This window comes from Myotis myotis, unplaced genomic scaffold (genome assembly GCF_014108235.1).
Source record: "Myotis myotis isolate mMyoMyo1 unplaced genomic scaffold, mMyoMyo1.p scaffold_m19_p_11, whole genome shotgun sequence".
Classification (NCBI taxonomy): domain Eukaryota; kingdom Metazoa; phylum Chordata; class Mammalia; order Chiroptera; family Vespertilionidae; genus Myotis; species Myotis myotis.
The window spans coordinates 16,269,179-16,292,702 of NW_023416315.1; the positions used below are offsets into that span (position 1 = coordinate 16,269,179).

At 41.5% G+C, this 23,524-nt stretch overlaps 1 protein-coding gene across 1 annotated transcript in view; it reads right to left on the reverse strand.

Annotated features, from left to right (window-relative positions):
* MAGI2 (membrane associated guanylate kinase, WW and PDZ domain containing 2) overlaps window positions 1-23,524 on the reverse strand; it is a 1,152,561-nt gene that overhangs the window by 46,749 nt on the left and 1,082,288 nt on the right. The window contains exon 21 of the mRNA XM_036327675.1: window positions 8,133-8,271. Within this exon, the coding sequence (XP_036183568.1) occupies window positions 8,133-8,271 (139 nt within the window). The remainder of the gene's footprint in view (window positions 1-8,132; window positions 8,272-23,524) is intronic.

Here is a 23,524-nt window from a genome sequence, read left to right on the forward strand (position 1 = left end):
GACTGCAGGCAGAGTTCTAGAATAACATAAAGGTGGCCCTATGGATTCACTATTTCTACCACCAGAAATGAGTGGCGTAGAGCATTTTAGTTTAGAAATTGAAGCTGGTGGGCTGTTTGGCTAAGGAACACAGGACGGGACAGTAGGCAAAGGCCTCTGAAGGGAGGCTTGGAGACTTGATGTTTGCTGGTTCTGGCAGTTGGCTGGACCTACCCAAGATCTGACTTAAGGACTTCACTTTGAGCACCTGGATAACAGGGTTTTGTTGGCAAACCTCTTCACAGGGACCAAACCCTTTTCTGCATCATCGCTGCTTTGAGACGAGAGCAAATCAGACAGTGGGAAATAGTTCTGACATTCAGCACAGCTTCATACGGGTCTCGCTGAGGGGTTAGAAGCTCGTCTTGAAAAGATATTCTCATGCTCTGAACCACAAGGTCAGACTCTCCTTAGTGGGGAGGGTGGGAGCGGAGCTCAGATGGTCAGAACGCCTGAGATGGAAAATGGGAGGACAGTGGGAGGAAAATCTGGTCTGCTTTAAAAAACGCTGCAATGGCTGCATGTGTGAGGGCATTCAGACTGAAGGGGCAAAAGAGGAGCCGGGTTGAGGGGTGAGGTGCTCTCAAATAGCAGGAGGCCCGACAAGACATAAAGAGGGCAGCAAGTGGTAAAAGCTCCTGTGGGCCCAGCCTTTACAACAGAACCAGAAGAGATAAATACTACAATCTCCAGGGCGTGATTTCTCTGGAATGGCACTTTAAAAATATAGAGTCGGGGCCAAATCCGCTCAACTGTGTGTGTGTGTGTGTGTGTGTGTGTGTGTGTGTTTAAAACCACAATGCATGCTTTCTTTTCTCTTAACCTCAGTTCTTCATCTCCACTCCCCACTCCTGGTACTATGTAAAAATATTCTCTTAATTCGTGACTTCTTTGTTCCAACGTTGTTACAGTATTCTGCAGCGTTGCCTCTAAGAAATCTGCCTCTTCCCTGGACTTCCGTGGCAGCAGCCCTCTCTCGGGAGAGCTTATTGGCTTCATGTTGGGGAAGAAAGGGAGTGTTCTTATCAGAGCCTAAAACCTGGCTCTCAGGAGGTACCAAAGGAACTGGGATATTTAGGTTTCCAAGATGCATGTGGGAGTGCTTCTCAGTGGGGTTTGGGAAAGATATCTCTTCATTCAGGCATCTCCTGCAACAGCTTAAGTGCTTGAGAATGGAAGGAGGTTGGAACTCAAGAACCAAATGAGTTCTTGGTAGATTTCTTGCTTACGATATGGTCTAATATATTTTATCAGAGTCTAAATACCTCATGAGTGAGGACTTGGGGAAAGGGGTCACTTAATATATATTTAAAGAGAAAAATGCATGTTGTATATCATGTAAGAATATCCCACAAGATGGAATATGTTTATAGCCCACAGTTTCCAAATAAATCATGTGAAGAAATGGGATTTTGTCCTCATCCTAGAAACACTGAAAAGAGTAAATGAGGTGTTGGCTGAGCATGGGGAGAGCAATTTCAGAGTTTTGTGTACTTTAAGGAAGCCCCTGCCTGATCCACGAAACAGAAACCTGCCGGATGTTTCGTGGCTGGAGACTCTCCTGGGGTTGCCCAAGCGCCACCGAGAGCAGCCTGAGCCCTCCAGCCAGGACGAAGCGGAGCTCTGCCTGGCAGCCCGTGTCTTCCCGGCTCTGACTCAGGAGAGGTGACTGGAGTGATTTGTGGAGCCTCTCATGGAAAAGGAAGATACACTCAACCATGAATGTCAGAAGCTGAAATTAAATTTCAGAATTTATTCTTGAAGCAAGCTGCCTTTTGCTCTATTAAAATGCAGGTGAATTAGTGCAAAGGCTATGGAACCACTTAAAGCTCCCATAAACTTGGTCTCTGAGGAAGAGGCGAAGGCATGGAGACCCTCCCCTCGCCTTTTATTGTGGGGCCTAGGAGCCCCCACGAAAGCCTTGGGATATGAGGTGACAGTGCTCCAGGCTCCCCAAGGCCAGAGGGGAAGAGTCATGATGAGCAAATTTGCTCGATAAAGTGTTGGCTCACTAACTTGGAATTTAGTATAATTCAGATAAGGTCAAAGGCGACATTTACCTGTACTCAGCAAGTTCTTTCTTCAGAAAAAGTAGAAAGTACTAGTATAAATATTACAAAAGAAAATGCTTAATGAACCAAAGAAGCCAAGCACTTTTCAAGGATCCTTAACACTCTAGAAGTACTAATTACATTCTGTAATTAATTAATAAAATATTAATGAAATATATTGGAGCAGATCCTTTGGGACCTTTTAACCCATCACCAATCTGTTAGAATCAGTTGTTACACTAAACTTCATTCTTAGATTGTCAGCTCACTGAGGGCCAGAACTATCTTACCTGTGGTGTCTCCAAAGTGGTTGCTTTGCATATAGTAGGTGCTCAGAAAATCCTGGTTTAGTTGAGGAAATAGTAATGATATCAATGAATGATATTAATTACAGGCTTTGTCTCACATGGCCTATTTGGTAGGGGTATACTGTCTGAGGTTTATCTTTGTATGATCAGAGGGAAGAAAGAACTTAAATAATTGCAAACAATGATAATGCTTACAATTTTACTTGTCAATGTATATTCTTAAGGAATAAACAAATAAACATTGCCTATTGCCAGATGAGTAGAGACTGGTACTGCTTAATCTGGTGCTCTCAAAGATCATTGTAAAACACTTTTTATTTGTTGATTAAAGGAAGACCTTTAACTAAACTATTTGGCCCATTTATTTCTTTAGCTGTAGTCACTGGCTCAGTCAGATCTTTACTTACTTAATGCAGTTTTATTATACTTATAAAAAGTAAATAATTTCATTTACCAAAGGCCTGTAATCAAGTCAAAGCCTATTAAAGACACAATTAACTTTGAAAATGGAAGTGTAGGCAGAAGCCTAATTCACGGATTGGTTATTTCTTTCCTTTTGCGTGGGCATTTGGTGTTAGCTGTCGCTGGGCCATTGATTTTGTGAGAATTCTGCTTGTCCTTATAACCCTGGCTGGTCGCCTAAGGCCACTGGAGACTCCCTTTTACTCACAGACTCCCTTCAGCATTCTAGTCACAAAGACCTGCCCCTTTGCTTTTTAAGAGAATAAACAGGCCAGACCACCCATTGAGTCTGGAGAACACATTTCTGTTTTGCTTTATTTTGATCAGATTTGAACAGCAAGTACTAGGAGGGAAGGCGTGCGTGGGTCTGAACAGCTTGTGTAGAGAATTCTTTCCATCCAGTGGCTGCTCTTTCCTCCCCTCCCCCTGACCCTGGCTCTGTGGCTCAGTGTACAAATCAAGGGAATGTTCACGTTGACATCCCCAGATGCCGATGAAGGACACCTCTCGGTCAAGGCAGGGAGCTAATTTGTACAACTCACTCCTTTGCAGCTTGAGGACCAGGGTGCATACATGCTTTTCTCTTAACCATTTTAGATGTAATTCAAAGAGCAACATGCATTACGGAGGACACTCCTTGTGCTGGAGCATCTCTTGATTTTTTTTCTCCGTACGGTGGAGTGAAGGTTCCTTATTCCTGCCAGTTGTCGAGATGTGTGTCAGGGAAGGGGGAACTTACACTCTCTGTTGGGTTTATAATCAACAAATTCTTATCCCAAGCACTAGAGTAGAGCTGAAGTGTCTACCTCCTGAGCTTCCCTTTCAAGGACTCAGCTATAAACGCAACTTCTTCAAAGCCCTTATCGTGTTCCGACTCCCCTCGCAGCTGCTCGCAGCCTCAGGGTGCAGCCACCACTCTCTCGGCTGGTGGGTTGATTTATGCCTCTGAACTGGCGGAGGTGTCACTCGACGATTAGTCTTACGGTAATTATGGAGGGCTTATTTGCAGCATACTTATTCCTCTCCTCATCTCACTGGGATCCATGCTGGTTTTGTTTAGTCAACAAGCTGACAGGTTACCCCTGGTATTTTTTTCTTTCAATTGTCCCTGCCCTTATCTCTCTGTCACAGATCACCACAAGGACACGGAGTGGGAGTTCTGTATTTCTCTTGACTGAGATCGGCTTTTCCTTGGCACGGACCAAAGTCCAGATAAGGGTCCTGCCTCAAAGCTGGTCTGAGTTCTGTAGGTGTCAGCGGGAGGGCTGGCGATATCACTTAAAGCCCTTCCACGGGCGTGTTCTTCAGTCCCTCGTCTTCAAAGTTCGCTCTCCCAGGCTGGGTTAAGTCTGAACAGCTTGCTAATAGGTTATGTCTCCTAAGGATTCTGATAACCTCCTTTAACAATCTTTCAAGGATGGGTTTTATGCCAACCTTAGGATCTTAAAGAGGCAAACAAATGAAACAAACATAGGACCAAACTCATAGCTGACAGAAAAACCAGTTTTCCTGTGATTAGGGTGCATCTAGACAAAGTGGATTGTATTCTTGGTTATATTTACTGGTACACTCGAGCACTTTTTGTTGTTCTTGTTGCTATTATTTTATTTTGTCCTCCCTTCCTCTTTGCCAATTTAATTAAAATGCACTCTAGTTTATCTTGGACAAAAACTTCTGTTTCATGGTATAGTTTGCTTAACTGATGCTGGAGGAATGATGATGTTCTTTGGCTGTGGGCACTACTCTTACGTTGGGGTCATTTGTATAGCCATGGATGAGGTCAATTCTTTGGTTTGCTCCTGGTGCAGGAAAGAATTTAAATAGCAGGCTGTGACTGCTATCCTCACAAATGTCTGCTTGCAAAGCTGGACCTTGCTGGCATCCGGGACTGGGACTGGTCAATTGTCCTCTAATAGAAACCTTTCCCTAAAGGGTAAGGGTGTGTCACTATACCCCAGGTATTTGCACAAACAATGTGGTTTATGCTGAACACCTGCTTTCCTTAGGGGAGACTGGAATTGTTTTATTATTATTGATTTTGAGAGAGAGAGAGAGAGAGAGAGAGAGAGAGAGAGAGAGAGAGAAAGAAAGGGAGGGTGGGTAGTGGGGGGAGTGTGGGAGGGAGGGAGAGGGAGAGAGAGAGAGAGAGAGAGAGAGAGAGAGAGAGAGAGATTGGTTGTTCCACTTATTTATGCATTTATTGGTTGATTCTTGTATGTGCCCTGACCAGGGATTGAACTCACACGCTGACCAACTGAGCTACCTGGGCAGGCTGACACTGGAATTTTGGTATGTGATAGGCAGAGTGTCTGTATGATCAGCCCCCACTACAAACCTTGGGTGCCAAGTCTCAAATGGGCTTCCCTAGGTAGCAACATCACACATATTTTGCTGCATTTTTGTTGCTGGGAGAAGAGTGCTCTCTGGTGATCCCTCATGGGGCGGAAGGGGGGAGGGGAGGAGGAGGAAATAGATAGATAGATAGATAGATAGATAGATAGAGAATAAGGAAGCCTGCATGTGGATTCTTGCAGTGTCTGCCTGTATTTCCTCCCCATCTGATCCTACTGTGTATCCTTACTAAAGCACTGTAATAAATCTTGTTATGAGGATAACTATATTCTGTGCCCCAGGAGCCCAGTAATCCTTTTAGCAAATCTCTGAATGTGGAGTGGTCTTGGGGACCTCTGAAACCGCTCCCCGCTCCCCGCCCCCCCCCCCCCCCACTGTCACTATGACCTTCCAGAGATACCATTTGATGACATTATCCTCAAAGATGCTCATCGGATCCTTAACCCTCTTGATTTCTCATACATAACCATGCATCTTTTAGCTTAGAGTTTCCTGAAGAACGAATGTTTACTTGGTTTATGATTATTCTTTTACTTCCCTAAAGGAAATTGCTCTACTCTATTAAATTTCGTCTTTTGTGGCATAATTGCTAAGTTATTTTTCAGTCAAAATCCATGTCACTCTATCATCAAAAGTAGCTGATGAGCTCTCATTACCAGCAAGTACAATTTAATGTTATATTTTCAAATATATTCAGACACAATTCTGCAATATCGCAAGAGTTTTCATCCTTCAAAAGTGTGCTCAGATATTTAGCAAACTCTCTGTGTTAGTTAATTTTAGATTTTAACCTTAATTAGATATTTTTTGGTAATATTTAAGAATTAATGGGATAATGTTGACATGATCTGGAATTTTTATCTTGTTCAAAAACATGTTTTTATTTTTCCTTAAAGAGGCTTTGAGGCAGCTTCATGCTTATGCATTACAGGTTATGCCACAGGCGGCTCAGCAGTACTGTCCTAACTGACCACTACAGGCAAGCAGCTGGCGTGGCAGACCCTGCAAGTGTGGGCCAAACAGTGATTGTACAAGAGAGAAGAAAGCCCAGGAGAGCCATGTTGCTCAGATTAACATTTTAAAGACTAACCTGTTAGAACAACAAGAACAATATTAGCTCTGTGAAGATTCCTTGGCATAGTCAGTGGTCGGCAAACTGCGGCTCGCGAGCCACATGCGGCTCTTTGGCCCCTTGAGTGCGGCTCTTCCTAAGCCTTAGGAGTACCCTAATTAAGTTAATAACAATGTACCTACCTATATAGTTTAAGTTAAAAAAATCTGGCTCTCAAAAGAAATTTCAATCATTGTACTGTTGATATTTGGCTCTGTTGACTAATGAGTTTGCCAACCACTGGTAGGTAATAGTCAGGTCTTGCCATGGAGTGAAACACACCTTTAAAATGAGGTATTTTTAGAAGTGATAGAATCTCACAGGCCAGTTTGCTATTACTGAATCACGTAATGCTCCAGGGGGCCAAAAGTTATTGTATCCCAAGTGTTCAGATTCTTTCTATGAAGGGATTAATGCCAGATTCATTTAACAGGGTCAGGCCTGTGCTTATTGCTAATATCAATATTTAAAAATATTTTATTTCATCCAAATATTAAGAGTTGCAATTTGGGATGAAGTATATCCTTGGGCATGGAGCCAGCCCTCCAGAAAGTTCTGAATCCTTTCCCACTCTTGATGTGAGGGCTTGCTGCCCCTCTTTGTAGGAGTATCGAGAACCTGGAAACAAAGTATTTAAGGGCTTCTGAATTCAGATATTTCAACTGAACTCAGGACTATACTGACCTGCTAAACAATAAATAAAGTAACTTAGGTAAAAAAAAAAAAATTGAGAGGGAAAAGTACTATTTAGAATTTTTGGAATGGAAGAAGGTGGGGAATGGAGGAGTAAAAATGAGAGTCAGTTTATCTAGATCAGCAGTTCTCAACCTGTGGGTCGCCTAAGACCATCGGAAAACACATATATAATTACATATTGTTTTTGTGATTAATCACTATGCTTTAATTATGTTCAATTTGTAACAATGAAATTGGGGGTCACCACAACATGAGGAACTGTATTAAAGGGTCATGGCATTAGGAAGGTTGAGAACCACTGATCTAGATCATCAGTTTGAACCACTTGTTCAGGTCAGCAGTTAGATCCCTTTTCCCTAATCTGGAAGGGCATTATCTACACTGCTCTTCACTGATACCTGTCTGTCTCTCTGTCTGTCTGTTATTCTTGACATTAACTAAAGAACAGCTCAGGTTATGTAATGACCCCCCAGAAGTTCCTCCGTAATGCTGTCAATGGTGCCTTAAGTGGGCCCCTTGAAAATAACACCATTAAAGATTTTGGAAGAAAATCTATGCATTAAAATGCACTTGAAAGCCTTCCTCAAACACATGCAGCTACACAATATGAGTGTGAATTTTCTGAATATCCCTAAAATGCCAAGGAAATGTGATCACTGCATGAACTGAAGTTTACATTTTCATTTTCACACCCGGAAGATCTGTTCTTGCTTTTCTCCTGGCCCAGTTACACATCCTATGGGACCGTGTGATGCACGAGCAGTTTTAGGAAATAATTGATACATTACTGTGGACTCAAATGCACAGAAGACTGTCAGCCAAATTATGAAAGTTCTAGTATCATAGTGATGGCTGGATCTCCCAGCACGCTCAGAGATGCCCCCGAAAGGTTCTATATTTGCTATTTTAAACAGTACTTAACCATGGGAGCAAAAGAAAGAACACACACATATATATCTTGTGCTCAAATGTATACATGCGTATAGATACCTATGGATAGCTGAAGGCGTATTTAGGTAGAATGAAGTAACTGGCAGAGGCTTACAAATAAGCATAGGCACTTGCAGTACGTGAGAGAAACAGAGGAAAGGTGAATCAAAACGTGAAACGCACCATACTCCGGGACCTGCCCCGTCCCGCGCTTCAGCAGCAGCCTCGCTCTTCTTCCTCCCGACTTGATGAGTTCTATTGCTCTGGCATGTGTCATGTCCCTGGTGCTCTCCCCATTGATTTCAATGATTTGATCTCCTACCTGGTAATTAAAGAAACATTAAGTCACCCACAGACGGTTCTACTCAAGTTGCATTTCCAACAGATTAGATAAGCATCGTAGATTACCAGTTTCCGGGGAGCAGCCAAACGATTTGGTTACAGCCTGCTGCCCCTTAGAAGAAGCTAGTCCCTGGCTGCATCCTGAATCTGACCACCTAACTTAATTTACTTTTATAGAAATGAAGATATCAGACCACGGAGGTTGTGGTGCTGTGGCACTTATATTTAATCAGTTATGGCAGAGACTATAAACTATTGAGTGGTTTTTTAAAAAATATATTTTATTGATTTTTTTACAGGGAGGAAGGGAGAGAGATAGAGAGCTAGAAAGATCGATGAGAGAGAAACATCGATCAGCTGCCTCCTGCACACCCCCTACTGGGGATGTGCCCGCAACCAAGGTACATGCCCTTGACCAGAATCGAACCTGGGACCCTTCAGTCCACAGGCTGACGCTCTATCCACCGAGCCAAACTGGCTAGGGCTAGTGTTTTTTTTAAATTTTTACATTAGGGAATAGATTTGATACCACTATTCCAAATAACGCAGTACCTTTGCTTTGAAACAAGAAATAAATATTTTAAGGCCTTTTCATCGAGGACAATGCCAGCTTTGGGCTTAGTGCAGCATCTAATTCAGCGTGTTGGATGGAATGAATGGTTTTTGGGCTTTTCTGCGAATTTTCATTATGCATCATTTAAATTTCCCTGGGTGCCATTGTGATATTGCCTTCTTTGTAAACACTGGTTGGTTGATATTCAAGTTCGATGATGAGTTTTCTGTCACAGTCCTTTGAATTAGAAATGGGATCCTCCATTCTCTACACATGACTAGTGCCCTTGCTAAATCTTTGCTCTGTTCACACCTGGTTGCCAGAGCTGTTTGGTTAAATACCAATTCCTCCTGATTTGTCAGAAATGCCTGCATCCCATAAGCAATTCCCATTTAGCCTTTGTGAATAGGCATTTGGAATAAAAGAGGTTCAACCATGAGCTCATCATGTAACTCCCAAGTGCCATCATTGTCAGGAAACTTTGAATTAAAATATGTTTCATTTCAGTGGGAATCACTGAAGACAAATTAGCCAGAAAAGCACAATGAGTTGCTTTGTAAAAATGCTATTTCAGTTGGGACCCTTAAGCAAAGCAGATCTCAGTCTAAACTCCACAATGCAGACAGAATTGCAAATGAACTCTCTGTAGGAGAGCGCTACCAAGGTGGGTGCTGCCGGCTGGGCCGAACAGGCACAACGGCCATCCCAGTGGCAAGGGGCACTATAACAAGACCACCTCCTGAAAAGTGGAGGACAGAACAAACACGTTTGTTGTAGCAAGGAAATAACATCTTTACCTAAAGACAGTTCTTCAGGGGTCAGGACTCCAATGCAACGAAGGGCAAGACTTCTCTCTTTATGCAATACTTGGTGGCCCTTAGAAGTATACGATTTTGGGAGGTAGAAGAGGTTGGCCTCACTGGCATGAGTTTCACATCCCACAGAAGAATCATGAAAGACAGGACTAAATTCATTTTTTTTAGGGCCAATGTTTGCAACATTATTTTTTTCAGGTCTCCTTAACTGTCTTCTTTCCCATAAGGCAACAGGCACAGGCTAAAGTCCAGTAGCTTGCTAGAGGCGACACATCCAAGCCAGAGGCAAATGGGACCAATTATGCCTCTCCTAACAGTCCTCACTCATGACTGAAACCTCATAGCATGGAATTAAATTATAGACGTAAACCAAAAGTTCTAATGAGGTTATAACAGTGAGTCTTCATTCCTAGCCAGACACACATATCCAACTGATTACTAATATCTTCACCTAGATGTCCGACGGACAACTCCAACTCAACCCCAGCAGACGGGGCTTACCATTTCTCTACCAAAGCAGTGTTTCCTCTTAATTCTTGAGGCTGGTTATGCCACCACTGTGCACCCAAGGCAGAAACCGGGGGGTCATGCTGGGCTCCTTATTTCCTCAACTTCTCTGCATCTGTCTCTCTTCTCAAATTAGATTCCATTGCTAACTAGCTCAGTTCAGGCCTTTAACTGGATTATTCCACTAATCTCCTATTAACTTATTATGAATATCGTCTCCATTCTTCTAAGGGAAATCTTCCCCAATGCATCATGCAAACTGAGGTGTTTAGGCATTTCCATGTGCCACCACTCTCTTTGTCTCTCCTCCCCACGGACCTGGTGACCTCCCAACCTTCCTCAAGGCCATTCTAAGCATCTTCTCTGTGGGACACCTTCCTAGACCCTGTCTTCTTCTAAAGCAGAAGTGTCCAGGCATCATCACTACACCCCACTCTGTGGTTTCTCACACCTCACACAGAGCCGTGATTCTCTGTCTTCCCTTCTGCACTTTGAGATCCTTCACTCATCAAACAATTTCTGAGTACCTATTAGGTGCTACACAGTCTATTAGGGAGATAAAATAAAGAGAGTGATAAATGGTATAGTTTCTCTCTACAAAAAGTTCCAGTGTAGTTGGAGAGAAAGTGAGTAAATAAGATTATTATTATTATTATTCAATATACCTTTGCTATGACAGAGGTTATTAGCAAAGTGCGAATGAAACAGAAAGCGGGGTTATCAAACTCAGAATGGGCAGGGCTGGTAGTCAGGGAGCGTTTCCTAGAAATGGTGACATCTCAAATAAGTTTTGAAGTGTCAGTAGGAGTGCCCCAGGTGAAGGAGGAGGAACAGCATTCTAGGTAGAGAGAGCAGTCTTTGCAAAGGCCCAGAGATTTGAGAGCATAGTACACTCAGCAAACTGTTATTGTATTCTGCTACTCAAGAGTTTGGACTTAATTTTAGAGGCAACAGCAAGGCACTGAAAATTCTATTTTATTTTAATTTTTTATTGTTTAAAGTATTATAAACAGTAGTACATATGTCTCTTTTTCCCCCCTATTGACCTCCCCCCAGCTTCCTCCACTCCCCCCCCCACCGCCCCCGGCACATGCCCTCAGCCCCACTCCAGTGTCTTGCGTCCACTGGTTATGCTTATATGCATGCATACAAGTCCTTTGGTTGGTCTCTTACCCCCCGCCACCCCCCACAACCCTCCCCTGCCTTCCGCTGTAGTTTGACAGTCTGTTCAATGCTTCTTTGCCTCTGTATCTATTTTTGTTCATCAGTTTATAATGTTCTTTATATTCCACAAATGAGTGAGATCATGTGGTATTTTTCTTTCTCTGACTGGCTTATTTCACTTAGCATAATGCTCTCCAGTTCCATCCATGCTGTTGCAAATGGTAAGAATCCCTTTTTTTTTTTTTTTTTTTTTTTTAGCAGCATAGTATTCCATTGGGTAAATGTACCACAGTTTTCTAATCCACTCCCCTGCTGATGGGCATTTAGGCTGTTTCCAAATCTTAGCTATTGTAAATTGTGCTGCTATGAACATAGGGGTGCATATATCCTTTCTGATTGGTGTTTATGGTTTCTTAGGATATATTCCTAAAAGTGGGATCACTGGGTCAAATGGGAATTCCATTTTTAACTTTTTGAGGGAACTCCATACTGTTCTGCACAGTGGCTGCACCAGTCTGCAGTCCCACCAGCAGTGCAGGAGGGTTCCTTTTTCTCCGCATCCTCTCCAGCACTTGTCATTTGTTGATTTGTTGATGATAGCCATTCTGACAGGTGTGAGATGGTACCTCATTGTTGTTTTGATTTGCATCTCTCAGATGGTTAGTGACTTTGAGCATGTTTTCATATGTCTCTTGGCTTTCTGTATGTCCTCTTTTGAAAGTGTCTATTTAGGTCCTTTGGCCATTTTTTGATTGGATTGTTTATCTTCCTTTTGTTGTTGTATGAGCTTGTTGTAAATTTTGGAGATTAAACCTTTATCGGAGATAACGTTGGCAAATACGTACTCCCATGCAGTGGGCTTTCTTGTTGTTTTGTTGATGATTTCTTTCGCTGTGCAGAAGCTTTTTATTTTGATGAAGTCCCATTTGTTTATTTTCTCCTTAGTTTCCATTGCCCTAGGAGCTGTATTGGTAAAGATATTGCTACAACAAATGTCTGCTATTTTGGTGCCTATGGCTTCTTCTAAGATTTTTATGTTTTCCCATCTTATGCTTAAGTCCTTTATCCATTTTGAGTTTATTTTTGTGTATGGTATAAGTTGATGTTCTAGTTTCATTTTTTTGCAAGTATCTGCCCAATTTTCCCAACAATATTTATTGAATGGACTGTCTTGACTCCATTATACAATGGAGTATGATCTTGCCTCCTTTGTCAAATATTAATTGAGCATAATGGCTTGTGTCAATCTCTGGGTTCTCTGTTCTGTTTCACTGGTCTAGTATATGTCTGTTCTTGGAGGCACTGAAAATTTTAAAGAGGAAGTAACTTGACCAGGAAAACAGAGTGCTGTTTAGAAATCAACCTGAGACATCGGTATGAAGAGTGAATTGGAGAGGAAGTGGGAGACTGAAGGCGGGAACTGAAGTCATGAGGTTATCACATTGCCTACCCAAGTGGGGAATTGGGAGGCTGTGGGGAATGAGATAATGGGGCAAAAGAGGGCAGGGAGTGGGTCCCATATAACTATGTACCTTGCTCGGGGTGCACCACATATATTTGTCAATGAACGAAACATTTCCACAGGCTCATCTTGAGAATCATGGGAGAAGGGGTTATAAGCAATTTCAACCAAAAAATCAGACCTTGGTAATCACCACACTTGAGGACACTTCTGTCTCGAGACTGACTTTTCAACAAGAACCGTGTGGAGAATCTCGTGGGGAGAAATAGTCACATCATTTGCACTCTGGTCACATATTTTCTATGGCAATGACTTAGCAAATTTGATGTTTTCTTTCTCATGTATGTTTATTTTCCCTTTCCCTACTAAGAGCTCATGAGAATTAAGGGAGAAAAAATTATCATGGCGGCGTGAGTGGTGGGTTGGAAGACTGTGTGGGATGTTGAGAAGCAATGGGGTTCAGGGCTGCACAGGGGCTGGGCTGATGTTGCCCATGTGGGAGTTTCAGGGGTGGGGCTCTGGGACGAGTTGGTGATATTATTTTTATAGTTCCAAAGAGTCTGGGCTGACCTCTTGGCTTGGCAGATTGCCATCATTTCAGCTTTCTGTGAAGGGGCCCCTTGGAGGGAGAAGAGAACATTCTGATGCTGGTTAAATTGAGGGTTCTCAGTTGCTTGCCTAAGACTTCTAGTTTCTCCCAAGCCCCTACCCCTTCCAGGATCCCAGTGCAGCTTGCTGGTTTCCTGACTCATTGGGAGCAATGGGAGTTTGGGAATAGTCCAACATGTTATTATATTCAGAAAAATAATTTTTTGGGGGTAGGGAGTGATGGTCAGGTAATGAGATGGAAATGCTGCCACTATTAAAGACTCTGAATCTCACAAGGTATTCTGGGCATACTGCAAAAATGTGCCAACTCATTTGGACCTAGAGTCAGTAGTAGCAATTAGCGCAGGTCCAGCCTTAAGACTCCTGCCTCTCCTTGTAAAATGATGTACATTGTAAAAAGGTTTCGTCTTCATTTTCATTCCAATATCAGTATTATGTACATTTGTTGTGAATGAAGCTCCCTAAATTGATTTGGGAAGCACATAGGTAAAGAGACGGATCTATCGGGGGATGAGGGGCGAAGAAGAGGTTTTCTCATTACCTTCCAACCTCACCTGACTTCACTGCAGCTGCCAGGGTGCAGCCAGTCGAAGGGCATCACTTTCCTACCTCACACGTGAATTCATTGGGGGAAATTAATTTGATAAAATCAATGGAAAATTCCTTTGGGATTATGAAAAAGATCAATTATGACTCAGATGTAGTCCCCCTCTCCCCCCATCTTCTCTCCACCGTGGAGCTATCTTCAATCGAGCTACATTACCAAAATGAAACTTTAAAGTCTCATTTAAAGTTTGTTCTTAGAGAATTTTAAAACATCAAGTTCCAGTAGATTTGAGAAATGGGGGAGGTAGGAAGAAGGAGGAGGAGGAGGAGGAGAAGGAAGAGAGAGAGAGACTCAAATCACACATAGGTAGTTCAGGAACATAGGTGCTGTTTTGTGTGGGCCAAGAAGATGTCAAATTTAGAAAACTAACCAAAGGAGTTAAGATAAATCCCAGGCTTTTTTTTTTTTTTTTTTTTTTTTTTTTTTTTTTTTTTAAGTGGGAGAAATACTGCTACCTGTGGTCCCTTGGGGCAACTAATAACCTTACAGCAATATCCTAGGGACAAGGTGGGTGAGATAAGTCTGCCTGGCACAGCCTAACAAGTTCTGTATTCTGCGCATACATCACGGCAGAGTTTTCTTTAACAAAACTATCACCAAATCCTTGCACTTGCTTGGGGCTCTGCAGATAAAACTTTTTCTCTTTTCTTCCTTTTTTTTTCTCTCTAAAGTTTAATTTGGAACAAGAGTGAATACTTTTGCACATCTATAAGGTAGACTTGTTTTGATAATCAATGCCACCCACGTTCAGCTCTACCGATATTATCCCAAATGGGACATGTTTTTTCTAACAAAGCTATAGGTATGAGTAAAGGACTATGACTACATACAGACAAAGGAAAGGCGAGGCCCCCAATCCCAACCCTTAGACTGACTCACATCACGGGATTTAAAATCACATCATCCAGTCTGCTAATGCAGTGGTTCTTAACTTGGCTTTCCATCAGAATCCCAGGGACTCTTTGGAATCTAGTTCTAGTTCCCTAGAACTAGACTGTACCCTGGCTGAGTCTCTGGGGGTGGGTCCTAGGCATCAGTATTTTTTTAAACTTCCCAGGTGACTCCCAGGTGCAGCCGAGGTAGATTACAACTGCTCCAGAGGCCGGTAACAATGATCCGCAAGTTCCTCAGCCGATAAGTCCAGCTCAGAATGGGGGATCTGATGGGCGCTGCTGGCTCTCGTTGATCCTATCTTTCACTCTGCTCAAGCACTCCATATGTTATCAACTCTGAGTGCAATTTTGAGCCTTCCCATATGCCTTAGTGATTTTTAGAGCACTATTTAATCAGGCAAATACCAGCAAAGAGAGAAAAGATGGAAAAAGAAATTTCCAGAAGGCATGATACGAATAAATAAAATAAGTGGGGGAAAAAAATCTCAGGTTTAAAAGTAACGTATGAGAAGTCAAAGCCTGTGAAATTTTATTTACACAAAAGAAGAACTATATTTGAAAGGGACTGATTTAAACACGTTTTTCAGCTTTTCCTATTCCTTGAACATGAAATTGCTTCCAACTCCTAAAGATTTAAGGTGGGTAATTATTAAATAAACACTCTTTACCTTTCCCCTGCAAAAAAACCCAAAAGAGCCAAGTTCCCCATTTTATTTATGGTAAACCAGATTACTATCAGTTTAAGCTCCGCAAAACAGATTATAGATATGCCAGCAGGAAGGTAGGAGCTGTACGAAGTCATTACAAAAAGCCCTCAAAGAAAGTAAGACAATAAAAACAGCAATAGAAAAATGATAAAATACAAACAAAATAAGAAAATGCCAGGTATTTCCAGCCTCCCTCTGAAATGCGACCTGTGCTCTACTGTCGGCATAAAATAGAAGCAGAGACCATGTGTCGATGGGTATCACAGGCGAAGCTGGTGCGGCCAGTTTGGGGGCAGATCTTGGTTCCAAGAAGGGAGAGATTCAGTTAGCAACTTGCTGGGATTACAACCATGTCTTGGTCTTCCTGCAGGTCGGTTGTTAAAAATGGCACAAAGGAAATGGTCCAATGTGGTCTTACAGAAATGACTTGTTTGTCACCACATTTCGAAACAAACTACTCAGAGTCCCAGGCCGCGGGTCCGGGAAATCAGAGGTTGGTGGCCAGCACCCAGGCAAGGGACCTGTATCTTTGTGAGGTGAGAGGGGGGACGCAGGCTCTCTAGCCTGGAAGCTTCTGCACTATTGAGTCTTCTCATAGTCAGCTCGAGGGTTTTTGTTTAACTTCAGATCAATCCTGAGCTGGTTTTTATTCTTTGTTTTTCTTATGGCTGCTGTGAGGCCTCCCTGCAGAAGCAGAAGCAGAAGCAGAAGCAGAAGCAGAAGCAGAAGCAGAAGCAGCCCTCTCAGGTTTCACTCTCTGCACAGACCCATCCGGATCCTCAGGCTCCTCCTGGTTTGGGCTCATTTTCCTGACTGTGGGTGTCTGTAGAAGTATCATTTTCCACCCCACTTCTTGGTCCCCTCTCTTCAATGAGCTGGCCCTGAACTCCTGCCAACGAGTACGTTCATGCAACTGTTCATGGATTAGAAGAATTGACATCATTAACATGTCCATACTGTACTACCCAAACTTCCGGTTCTGTCCATCATGTTTTGCTACTGGAGTTTCCTTGGTTGGTCAGCTGCCTATCCCAGCCATGAATAATATTGCCATACACCTGCGTGTCTTCCAGGTAGCTTCCTTCAAAAGCATAGCTCTATCTCTCCAAGTTTGCCAGCCCAACACAGGGTGTCCCGATCTGCCTCGGCGCTGCCCTGCTGTGTATCAGCACGTTAGGCTGAGCAAAATGTTTTCTCTTTTTATTGGAAGGCCAAGGTAAAGGTAAAAATTTTAATATTCCTTAAGTGGTTAATAATTCAAGTTGCAAGGAAACACATATAAATGCTGCAGTGTATGCATTTTTTTAAAGCCAAGTCATACAGAAAGTATTTGGTTTGGCTCAATGAAATCTTTATAAGAACTAGGTTAATCCTGATTTATTTCGTCCCGAGTCATGGTGGTCTCCACTCAAGGCTGACTCAGACATCTCTGCAAATATAATCAGTTACTTGCCCTCAGCCTACAGCTGCACCATAGGAACCTATTTCACATTATTATATGACTGAAATGATACTAGATTATAACTGAGTGTGAGGAATTGAAGTCCTTAGGATTTTATGCAATAAACAATAGATATCTCTATTCCTTATTTTATGAAAGACCTAGCTGTGGGCCATTTTTGGGGCTAATGATCTAAGGTCATAGGTTAGCTCCATCAGAATTTTTCACCTACAGTCTGGTTTTTCCTGCTGACTCTAGATCTCTGAAGATAACATATCTATTGTCTTTGTGTCACCTATACCTGTCACAATTCCTGACAAGTAGGCTCTTGTTGAGTAAATGAGTGTTAGGTTGGCTTTTCAGTAACAGTAGCAGTCTTTGTTCTCACTACAGAGTAAGTTCAGCTTAAGTGCACCTCAGCATACCTTAACCTTTCTTGAAATATTGCCTTAAACACTTCCAGCCAAACCAAACCAATTTCAATAGTACTTACAGGAGACCAAATGAGGTTTCAGTAATGGTGACCTACAAAAATTGTTAGAGACAGGTCAAGTTATGGGAAACGAATGCTGAAGGCTTAAGAGAAACAGGAATGGAGGCGGAGTCTGAATGAAATCATAAAAAAGTCAGCTACAAACAACTATATGGCAACAAATTGGACAATGTGGGTGAAATGTACAAACATATAATCTTCCAAAACTCAATCAGGAAGAATCAGAAAAACCCGAATAGACCAATAACAACTATTGAAATTGAAGCAGTAATAAAAAATACTCTAAGCAAACAAAAGTCCTGGACTAGATGGCTTCACAGGGGAATTTTACCGAACATTCAAAGAAGAACTAACACCTCTCCTCCTCAAACTATTCCAAAAAATTCAAGAAGGAAGACTTCCAAGCTCTTTTATAAGGCCAGCATTATTCTAATTCCAAAACCAGATAAAGCTACGATAAAGGATGAAAATTATAGGCCAATATCCCTGATGAAAATAGATGCTAAAATCCTCAACAAAATATTAGTAAATCAGATCCTACAATGTGATTATACACTATGACCAAATGGGATTTATTCCAAGGATGCAAGGCTGGTAAAATATTAACAAATCAATAAATGAACATAAACAATATGGAAGCTAAAAATCATATGATTATATCAATAGACCCAGAAAAGCATTTGCCAAAATCCAATACCCGTTTGTGATAAAAACTCTCAGCAAAGTGGGAATAGAGGGATCATACCAGAACATAATAAAGGCCATATATAACAAACCCACAGCCAACATCATACTCAATGGGCAAACACTAAAAGCATTTCCCTTAAGAACAGGGATGTCCACTTTCACCACTCTTATTCTATGTACTACTGGAAGTCCTAGACACAGTAATCAGATAAGAAGAAAAAAGTAAAAGACATCTAAATTGGAAAGGAGGAAAGTAAAACTGTCCTCCTTATTTGCAGATGATGATGTTGTACATAGAAAACCCTGAAGACTGCACCAAAAAACTACTAGATTTCATAAATGAATTCCATAAAATAGCAGGGTCCAAAATTAACATCCAGAAATCGATGGCATTTTAATAAAACAATAACAAACTCTCAGAAAGAAAAACTAAAAAAACAATCCCATTTACCATTGCAATAATTAAAAATAAGATACCTTGGAATAAACTTAAACAAGGAGATAAAAGACCTGTACTCAGAATACTAAAGGACATTGAAAAAAGAAAAAGAGGCCCTAACTGGGTTGGCTCAGTGGATAGAGCATTGGCCTACGGAGTGAAAGGTCCCAGGTTCGATTCCAGTCAAGGGCATGTACCTTGGTTGCGGGCAACATCCCTAGTAGCGGATGTACAGGAGGCAGCTGATTGATGTTTCTGACTCTCTATCACTCTCCCTTCCTCTTGTAAAAAAATCAATAAAATATATTTTAAAAAAGAAAAAGAGGAAATACAAACAAGTGGAAGAATATACTGTGTACATGGATTGGAAGAATTAACATCATTAAAGCAATCTATAGTTTCAGTGCAAACCATATGAAAATACCATGGCATATTTCACAGATCTAGAACAAATATTCCAAAAATTTATATGGAATAAGAAAAGACCCCGAATGGTCTCAGTAATCTTGAGAAAGAAGAACAAAGTTAGCGGGATCACAATACCAGATATCAAACTATTATACAAAGCCATTTTAATCAAAACAGCTTGGTATTGGCACAAGAACAGGCAAATATATCAATGGAACAGAACAGAGACCCCAGAAATCAATTCATGCCATTATAAAACCAATTAATATTCCACAAAGGAGGCAAGAACATACAATGGTAAAATTGGACAGGTACATCCAAAAAGATGAAACTAGACCACCAACTACACCATACACAAGAATAAACTCAAAATGGATAAAAGACTTAAATGTAAGTTGTGAAACCATAAAAATCCTAGAAGAAAAGAGAGGCAGCAAAATCTCAGACATGTCATGTGGCAGTATTTTCATGAATACATGCATCTCCTACGGTAGTGATGGCAAGCCTTTTGAGCTTGGCGTGTCAGCATTTTGAAAAACCCTAACTTAACTCTGATGCCGTGTCACATATAGAAATTTTTTGATATTTGCAACCATAGTAAAACAAAGACTTATATTTTTGATATTTATTTTATATATTTAAATGCCATTTAAAAAGAAAAATCAACCAAAAAAATGAGTTCGTGTGTCACATCTGACATGCGTGTCATAGGTTCGCCATCACTGTCCTAGGGCAAGAGAAACAAAGGAAAAAAAATAAACAAAAGGAACTACATCAAAATAAAAACTTCTGTACAGAAAAAGAAATCATAAACAAAATGAAAAGGGAACCCTCTCTATTGAAGAACATATTTGCCAATGATACATTTGATAAGGGCTTAATTTTCAAAATATATAAAGAACTTATACAACTCAACACCAGGAAGACAAACAATCCAATTAAAAAATGGGCAAAGAACCTGAATAGACACTTCTCCAAAGAGGACATACAGAAGGTCAATAGATATATGAAAAGATGCTCAAAGTCACTAATCATCAGAGAAATGCAAATCAAAACAAAAATGAGGTATCACCTCACACCAGCCAGAATGGCTACCATCAATAAATCAACAAACAGCAAGTGCTGGCGAAGATGTGGAGAAAAGGGAACCCTAGTACACGCTGGTGCGCATGTAGACTGATGCAACCACTGTGAAAAACAGTATGGAATTTCCTAAAAAAATTAAAAATGGAACTGCTGTTTGACCCAGCAATCCCACTTGTGGGAATATATGACAAGAACCCAAAAATGCCAATCAGAAAGAATAGATGCACCCCTATGTTCATAAAAGTGTTATTTAAGATAGCTAAGATCTGGAAACAGCCCAAGTGCCCATCAGTAGATGAATGGGTAAGAAAAGCTGTGGTACATCTACACCATGGAATACCATACGGTTGTGAAAAAGAAGGATCTCTTACCCTTTGTGACAACATGGACGGACTTGGATATCATTTTGCAAAGCCAAATAAACCGGTTAGAGAAAGACAAATAGCACACCATCTCACTTATATGTGGAATCTAATGAATAAAATAAACTGATGAACAAAGTAGGTCTAGAGGCCTGGATGCATGGAACAGACTGACAGATCTCCGAGGGGAAGAGGGGGTATTGGTGGGAGGATAGGAAGAGATTAACTAAAGATCATATATGTGTATATGCATAACTCATGAACACAGAAATAATGTGGTGAAAGCCTGGGGTGGGGTGGGGGCTGGGTGGAGGGGAAAATGTGGGACATCTATAATACTGTCAACAACAACAACAACAACAAAAAAACGAATAAAAAAATTCAGAATTAGAGCCCTCACTGCTGCCTGCCGCGGGCACCATCACAGGAACTCTGACAACAGCACACTGGGCCAAATTGGAGCAAAAGACAGGCTGGTTTTCAAATTTGATGCTGGTAACCTTCAATATGTAACGGCTGTTTTCACAATTAACCTTCAGTAAGATGTCATTTAATAGCTATTACAGTAAAAATATTTTCCAGGGGGTTATCCTGAGTGTTGTGGTTCAGCTCTCCGTTTCTTCCAGTAGACTTGTGATTGAATTAGACGGGATCCCACTGCTCGTTGCAGGACCGGGCGATTGTTTTAAAAGGGTGGTGCGCGGCCGCTTCAGCACGGCACCGGCGCCCATCAGGCCAGCAGGCTTTCCCAGAAGGAAAGCTTCTAACCCGACTAGAAATTGAAACACGTTCTGAGGGCAACAACATTCTGTGAGTTTTATTTGCCTCCACATATAGGTTGAAAACTGCCCGAGAGTCTCTTTATACTATATTCGAGAGTAATCACTTAAAAAGAAAACTTCCCAACATTTCTCAAGAAACCTCAGCAAAGTGGAAGTGTGAAATAGTCCCTATGGAAGGGTCCTAAAGCAAGGTAATGCCTCAGCACACCCCTGCTTAGAAGGGCCGTGAACGTGAGGGGAACAAGTGGGTATAAGAAGTTATAGGCTACGGTCACTTGATGTGGGTGGTGTACCTTATTCCGTGTTTTTAAAACATTTTTAATTTGGGAATTAACCCTTTAGAAAGATTTGGTCACAGCTTAAAACATTTTCAGTCTCTGACTTCAGTGGTGGCGGTGGTGCCCTGGCTGGTCATTCAGATCAGGGGGGTGGCTTTGGTGGAGATTCAGGGGAGCTCTCCGTTGAGGAGCCTCCATTTAAAGAAAATCCTCACCCAAGGATATTTTTTTCCCCATTGATTTTCAGACAGAGTGGAAGGGAAAGAGGAAGTGGGGGAGAGGAGAGAGAGAAAGAGAGAGAGAGAGAGAGAGAGAGAGAGAGAGAGAGAGAGAGAGAAACATCAATGCGAGAGAGCCACATCAGTGCCCTGACCGGGGCTAGGGATTGAACCTGCCACCAAGGTAGGCGCCCTTGATTGGGAATCGAACTCGTGACCCTTCAGTCCACAGGCCGATGCTCTAATCACTGAGCCAAAATGGTCAGGGCCAGGAGCCTCCATTTTTCATTCCGACTTTTAAAATTTTCTAAGTCAAAACATGGTACATGTGAAATTTAAAGATGATGCTGGGCTTGGTTATGCAAGTCAACTCTAAATTACAATTTGGTGTTTTTCTCACCAAACCTTTCTCTTTTCCTTGTCAAATACTGACATCTCATACAAAGAAGTTTATTAGGTTGTTTATTTCTAAATTTCCTTTCAATCGGTGTTGATGTTCCATTCTGCATGGCTCCCCTCGCCTGCTCTGCGTGTGCTCTTCGGGTGGTTTCTCCCTGCCATTCTTAAGTGTTTCTCTCTCTGTGCCTTGGCACACCCTGGACACTTTGTCTAGATCTGCACTCTTCCCTCCAAACCGCCGAGTCCTACTCATCCCTTAGGACAATCCCAGGTACGAGCACATCCAGGATCCTTCCATGACCCCACCAGTCTGGCCTGGGTGCCTTCCTCAGTGTTTCTTGGCCATTGCCTAGCAGGACACTGTAAGCTCTGCCAAATACCCATGTATATTTGTTCAATGGATCGATGGATTATTGGCAAAAAGAATTTTTCAGAAGTTTTTAAAAAATTCTATGCTTTGTAATGTTTAAGCCAAATGTAAACAAGCCAAATTTAAGCCAAATTTAAACATATATATATGTTTAAATTTGGTTTCATGATATATGTCAACCAGGTTTAACCATGATCAAATAATAAAAAGTGTATATAAGTGCCTTGTACACTCTAAACTATACAAATTTAATCTTTTATTTGTCACTATAGTTATCATCATTATCATCATCATAGTAGAAGAAAGAAAAAATTGCAACATTGGCAAGCTTTCCATAATGAATCTAGGAGAGAGACAGCTGATCTACTGAAGATATGTATTGGGGAAGTAAAGCAAATGCTTTTTCTTAAAATATCACTGAGAGGTTAAAAACTCGAAAAATCTTCTGTTGATTTGGGAAGTTCTGTCCTTTCGGAGTTCTATAGAATGTTAATGCTATTCTTTATTCTGTGATTTTAGAAAAAATAGTTCTTAGAAAAAGAATCTACTTGAAAGCTGGGCAGATGGTCCAGACCCTAAGCTGAGATACAGGGTGACTTCAAGTGCGGCGACAGACAGAAACGCAAACACAGATCTTAAAGACAAACTGGCTGAAGCAAAATATTGTCTAGAAGGAAAAAACACAACAATTCCATTTTCATATGCAGGTTTGACTGCTCAGTCAAGGAGAAGAGACTGGGGAAATATCTTAAAATTTTCTGCCTGAGCAAGAACAGAAGGCTATCATTGGCAGCTCAGCTAGTGGCTTATCCATTTGCTCAGAAAGCACTTATGTTAGGTCATGAAGTCACTGTCTCTTGTTGACTGAAAAATAGAGGAAAGGAAATAAAAAAGAAAACATTCTATTGTGTGGACTCTATGTAGACTATTTCCTTTCCCTGGATGCAATTGAG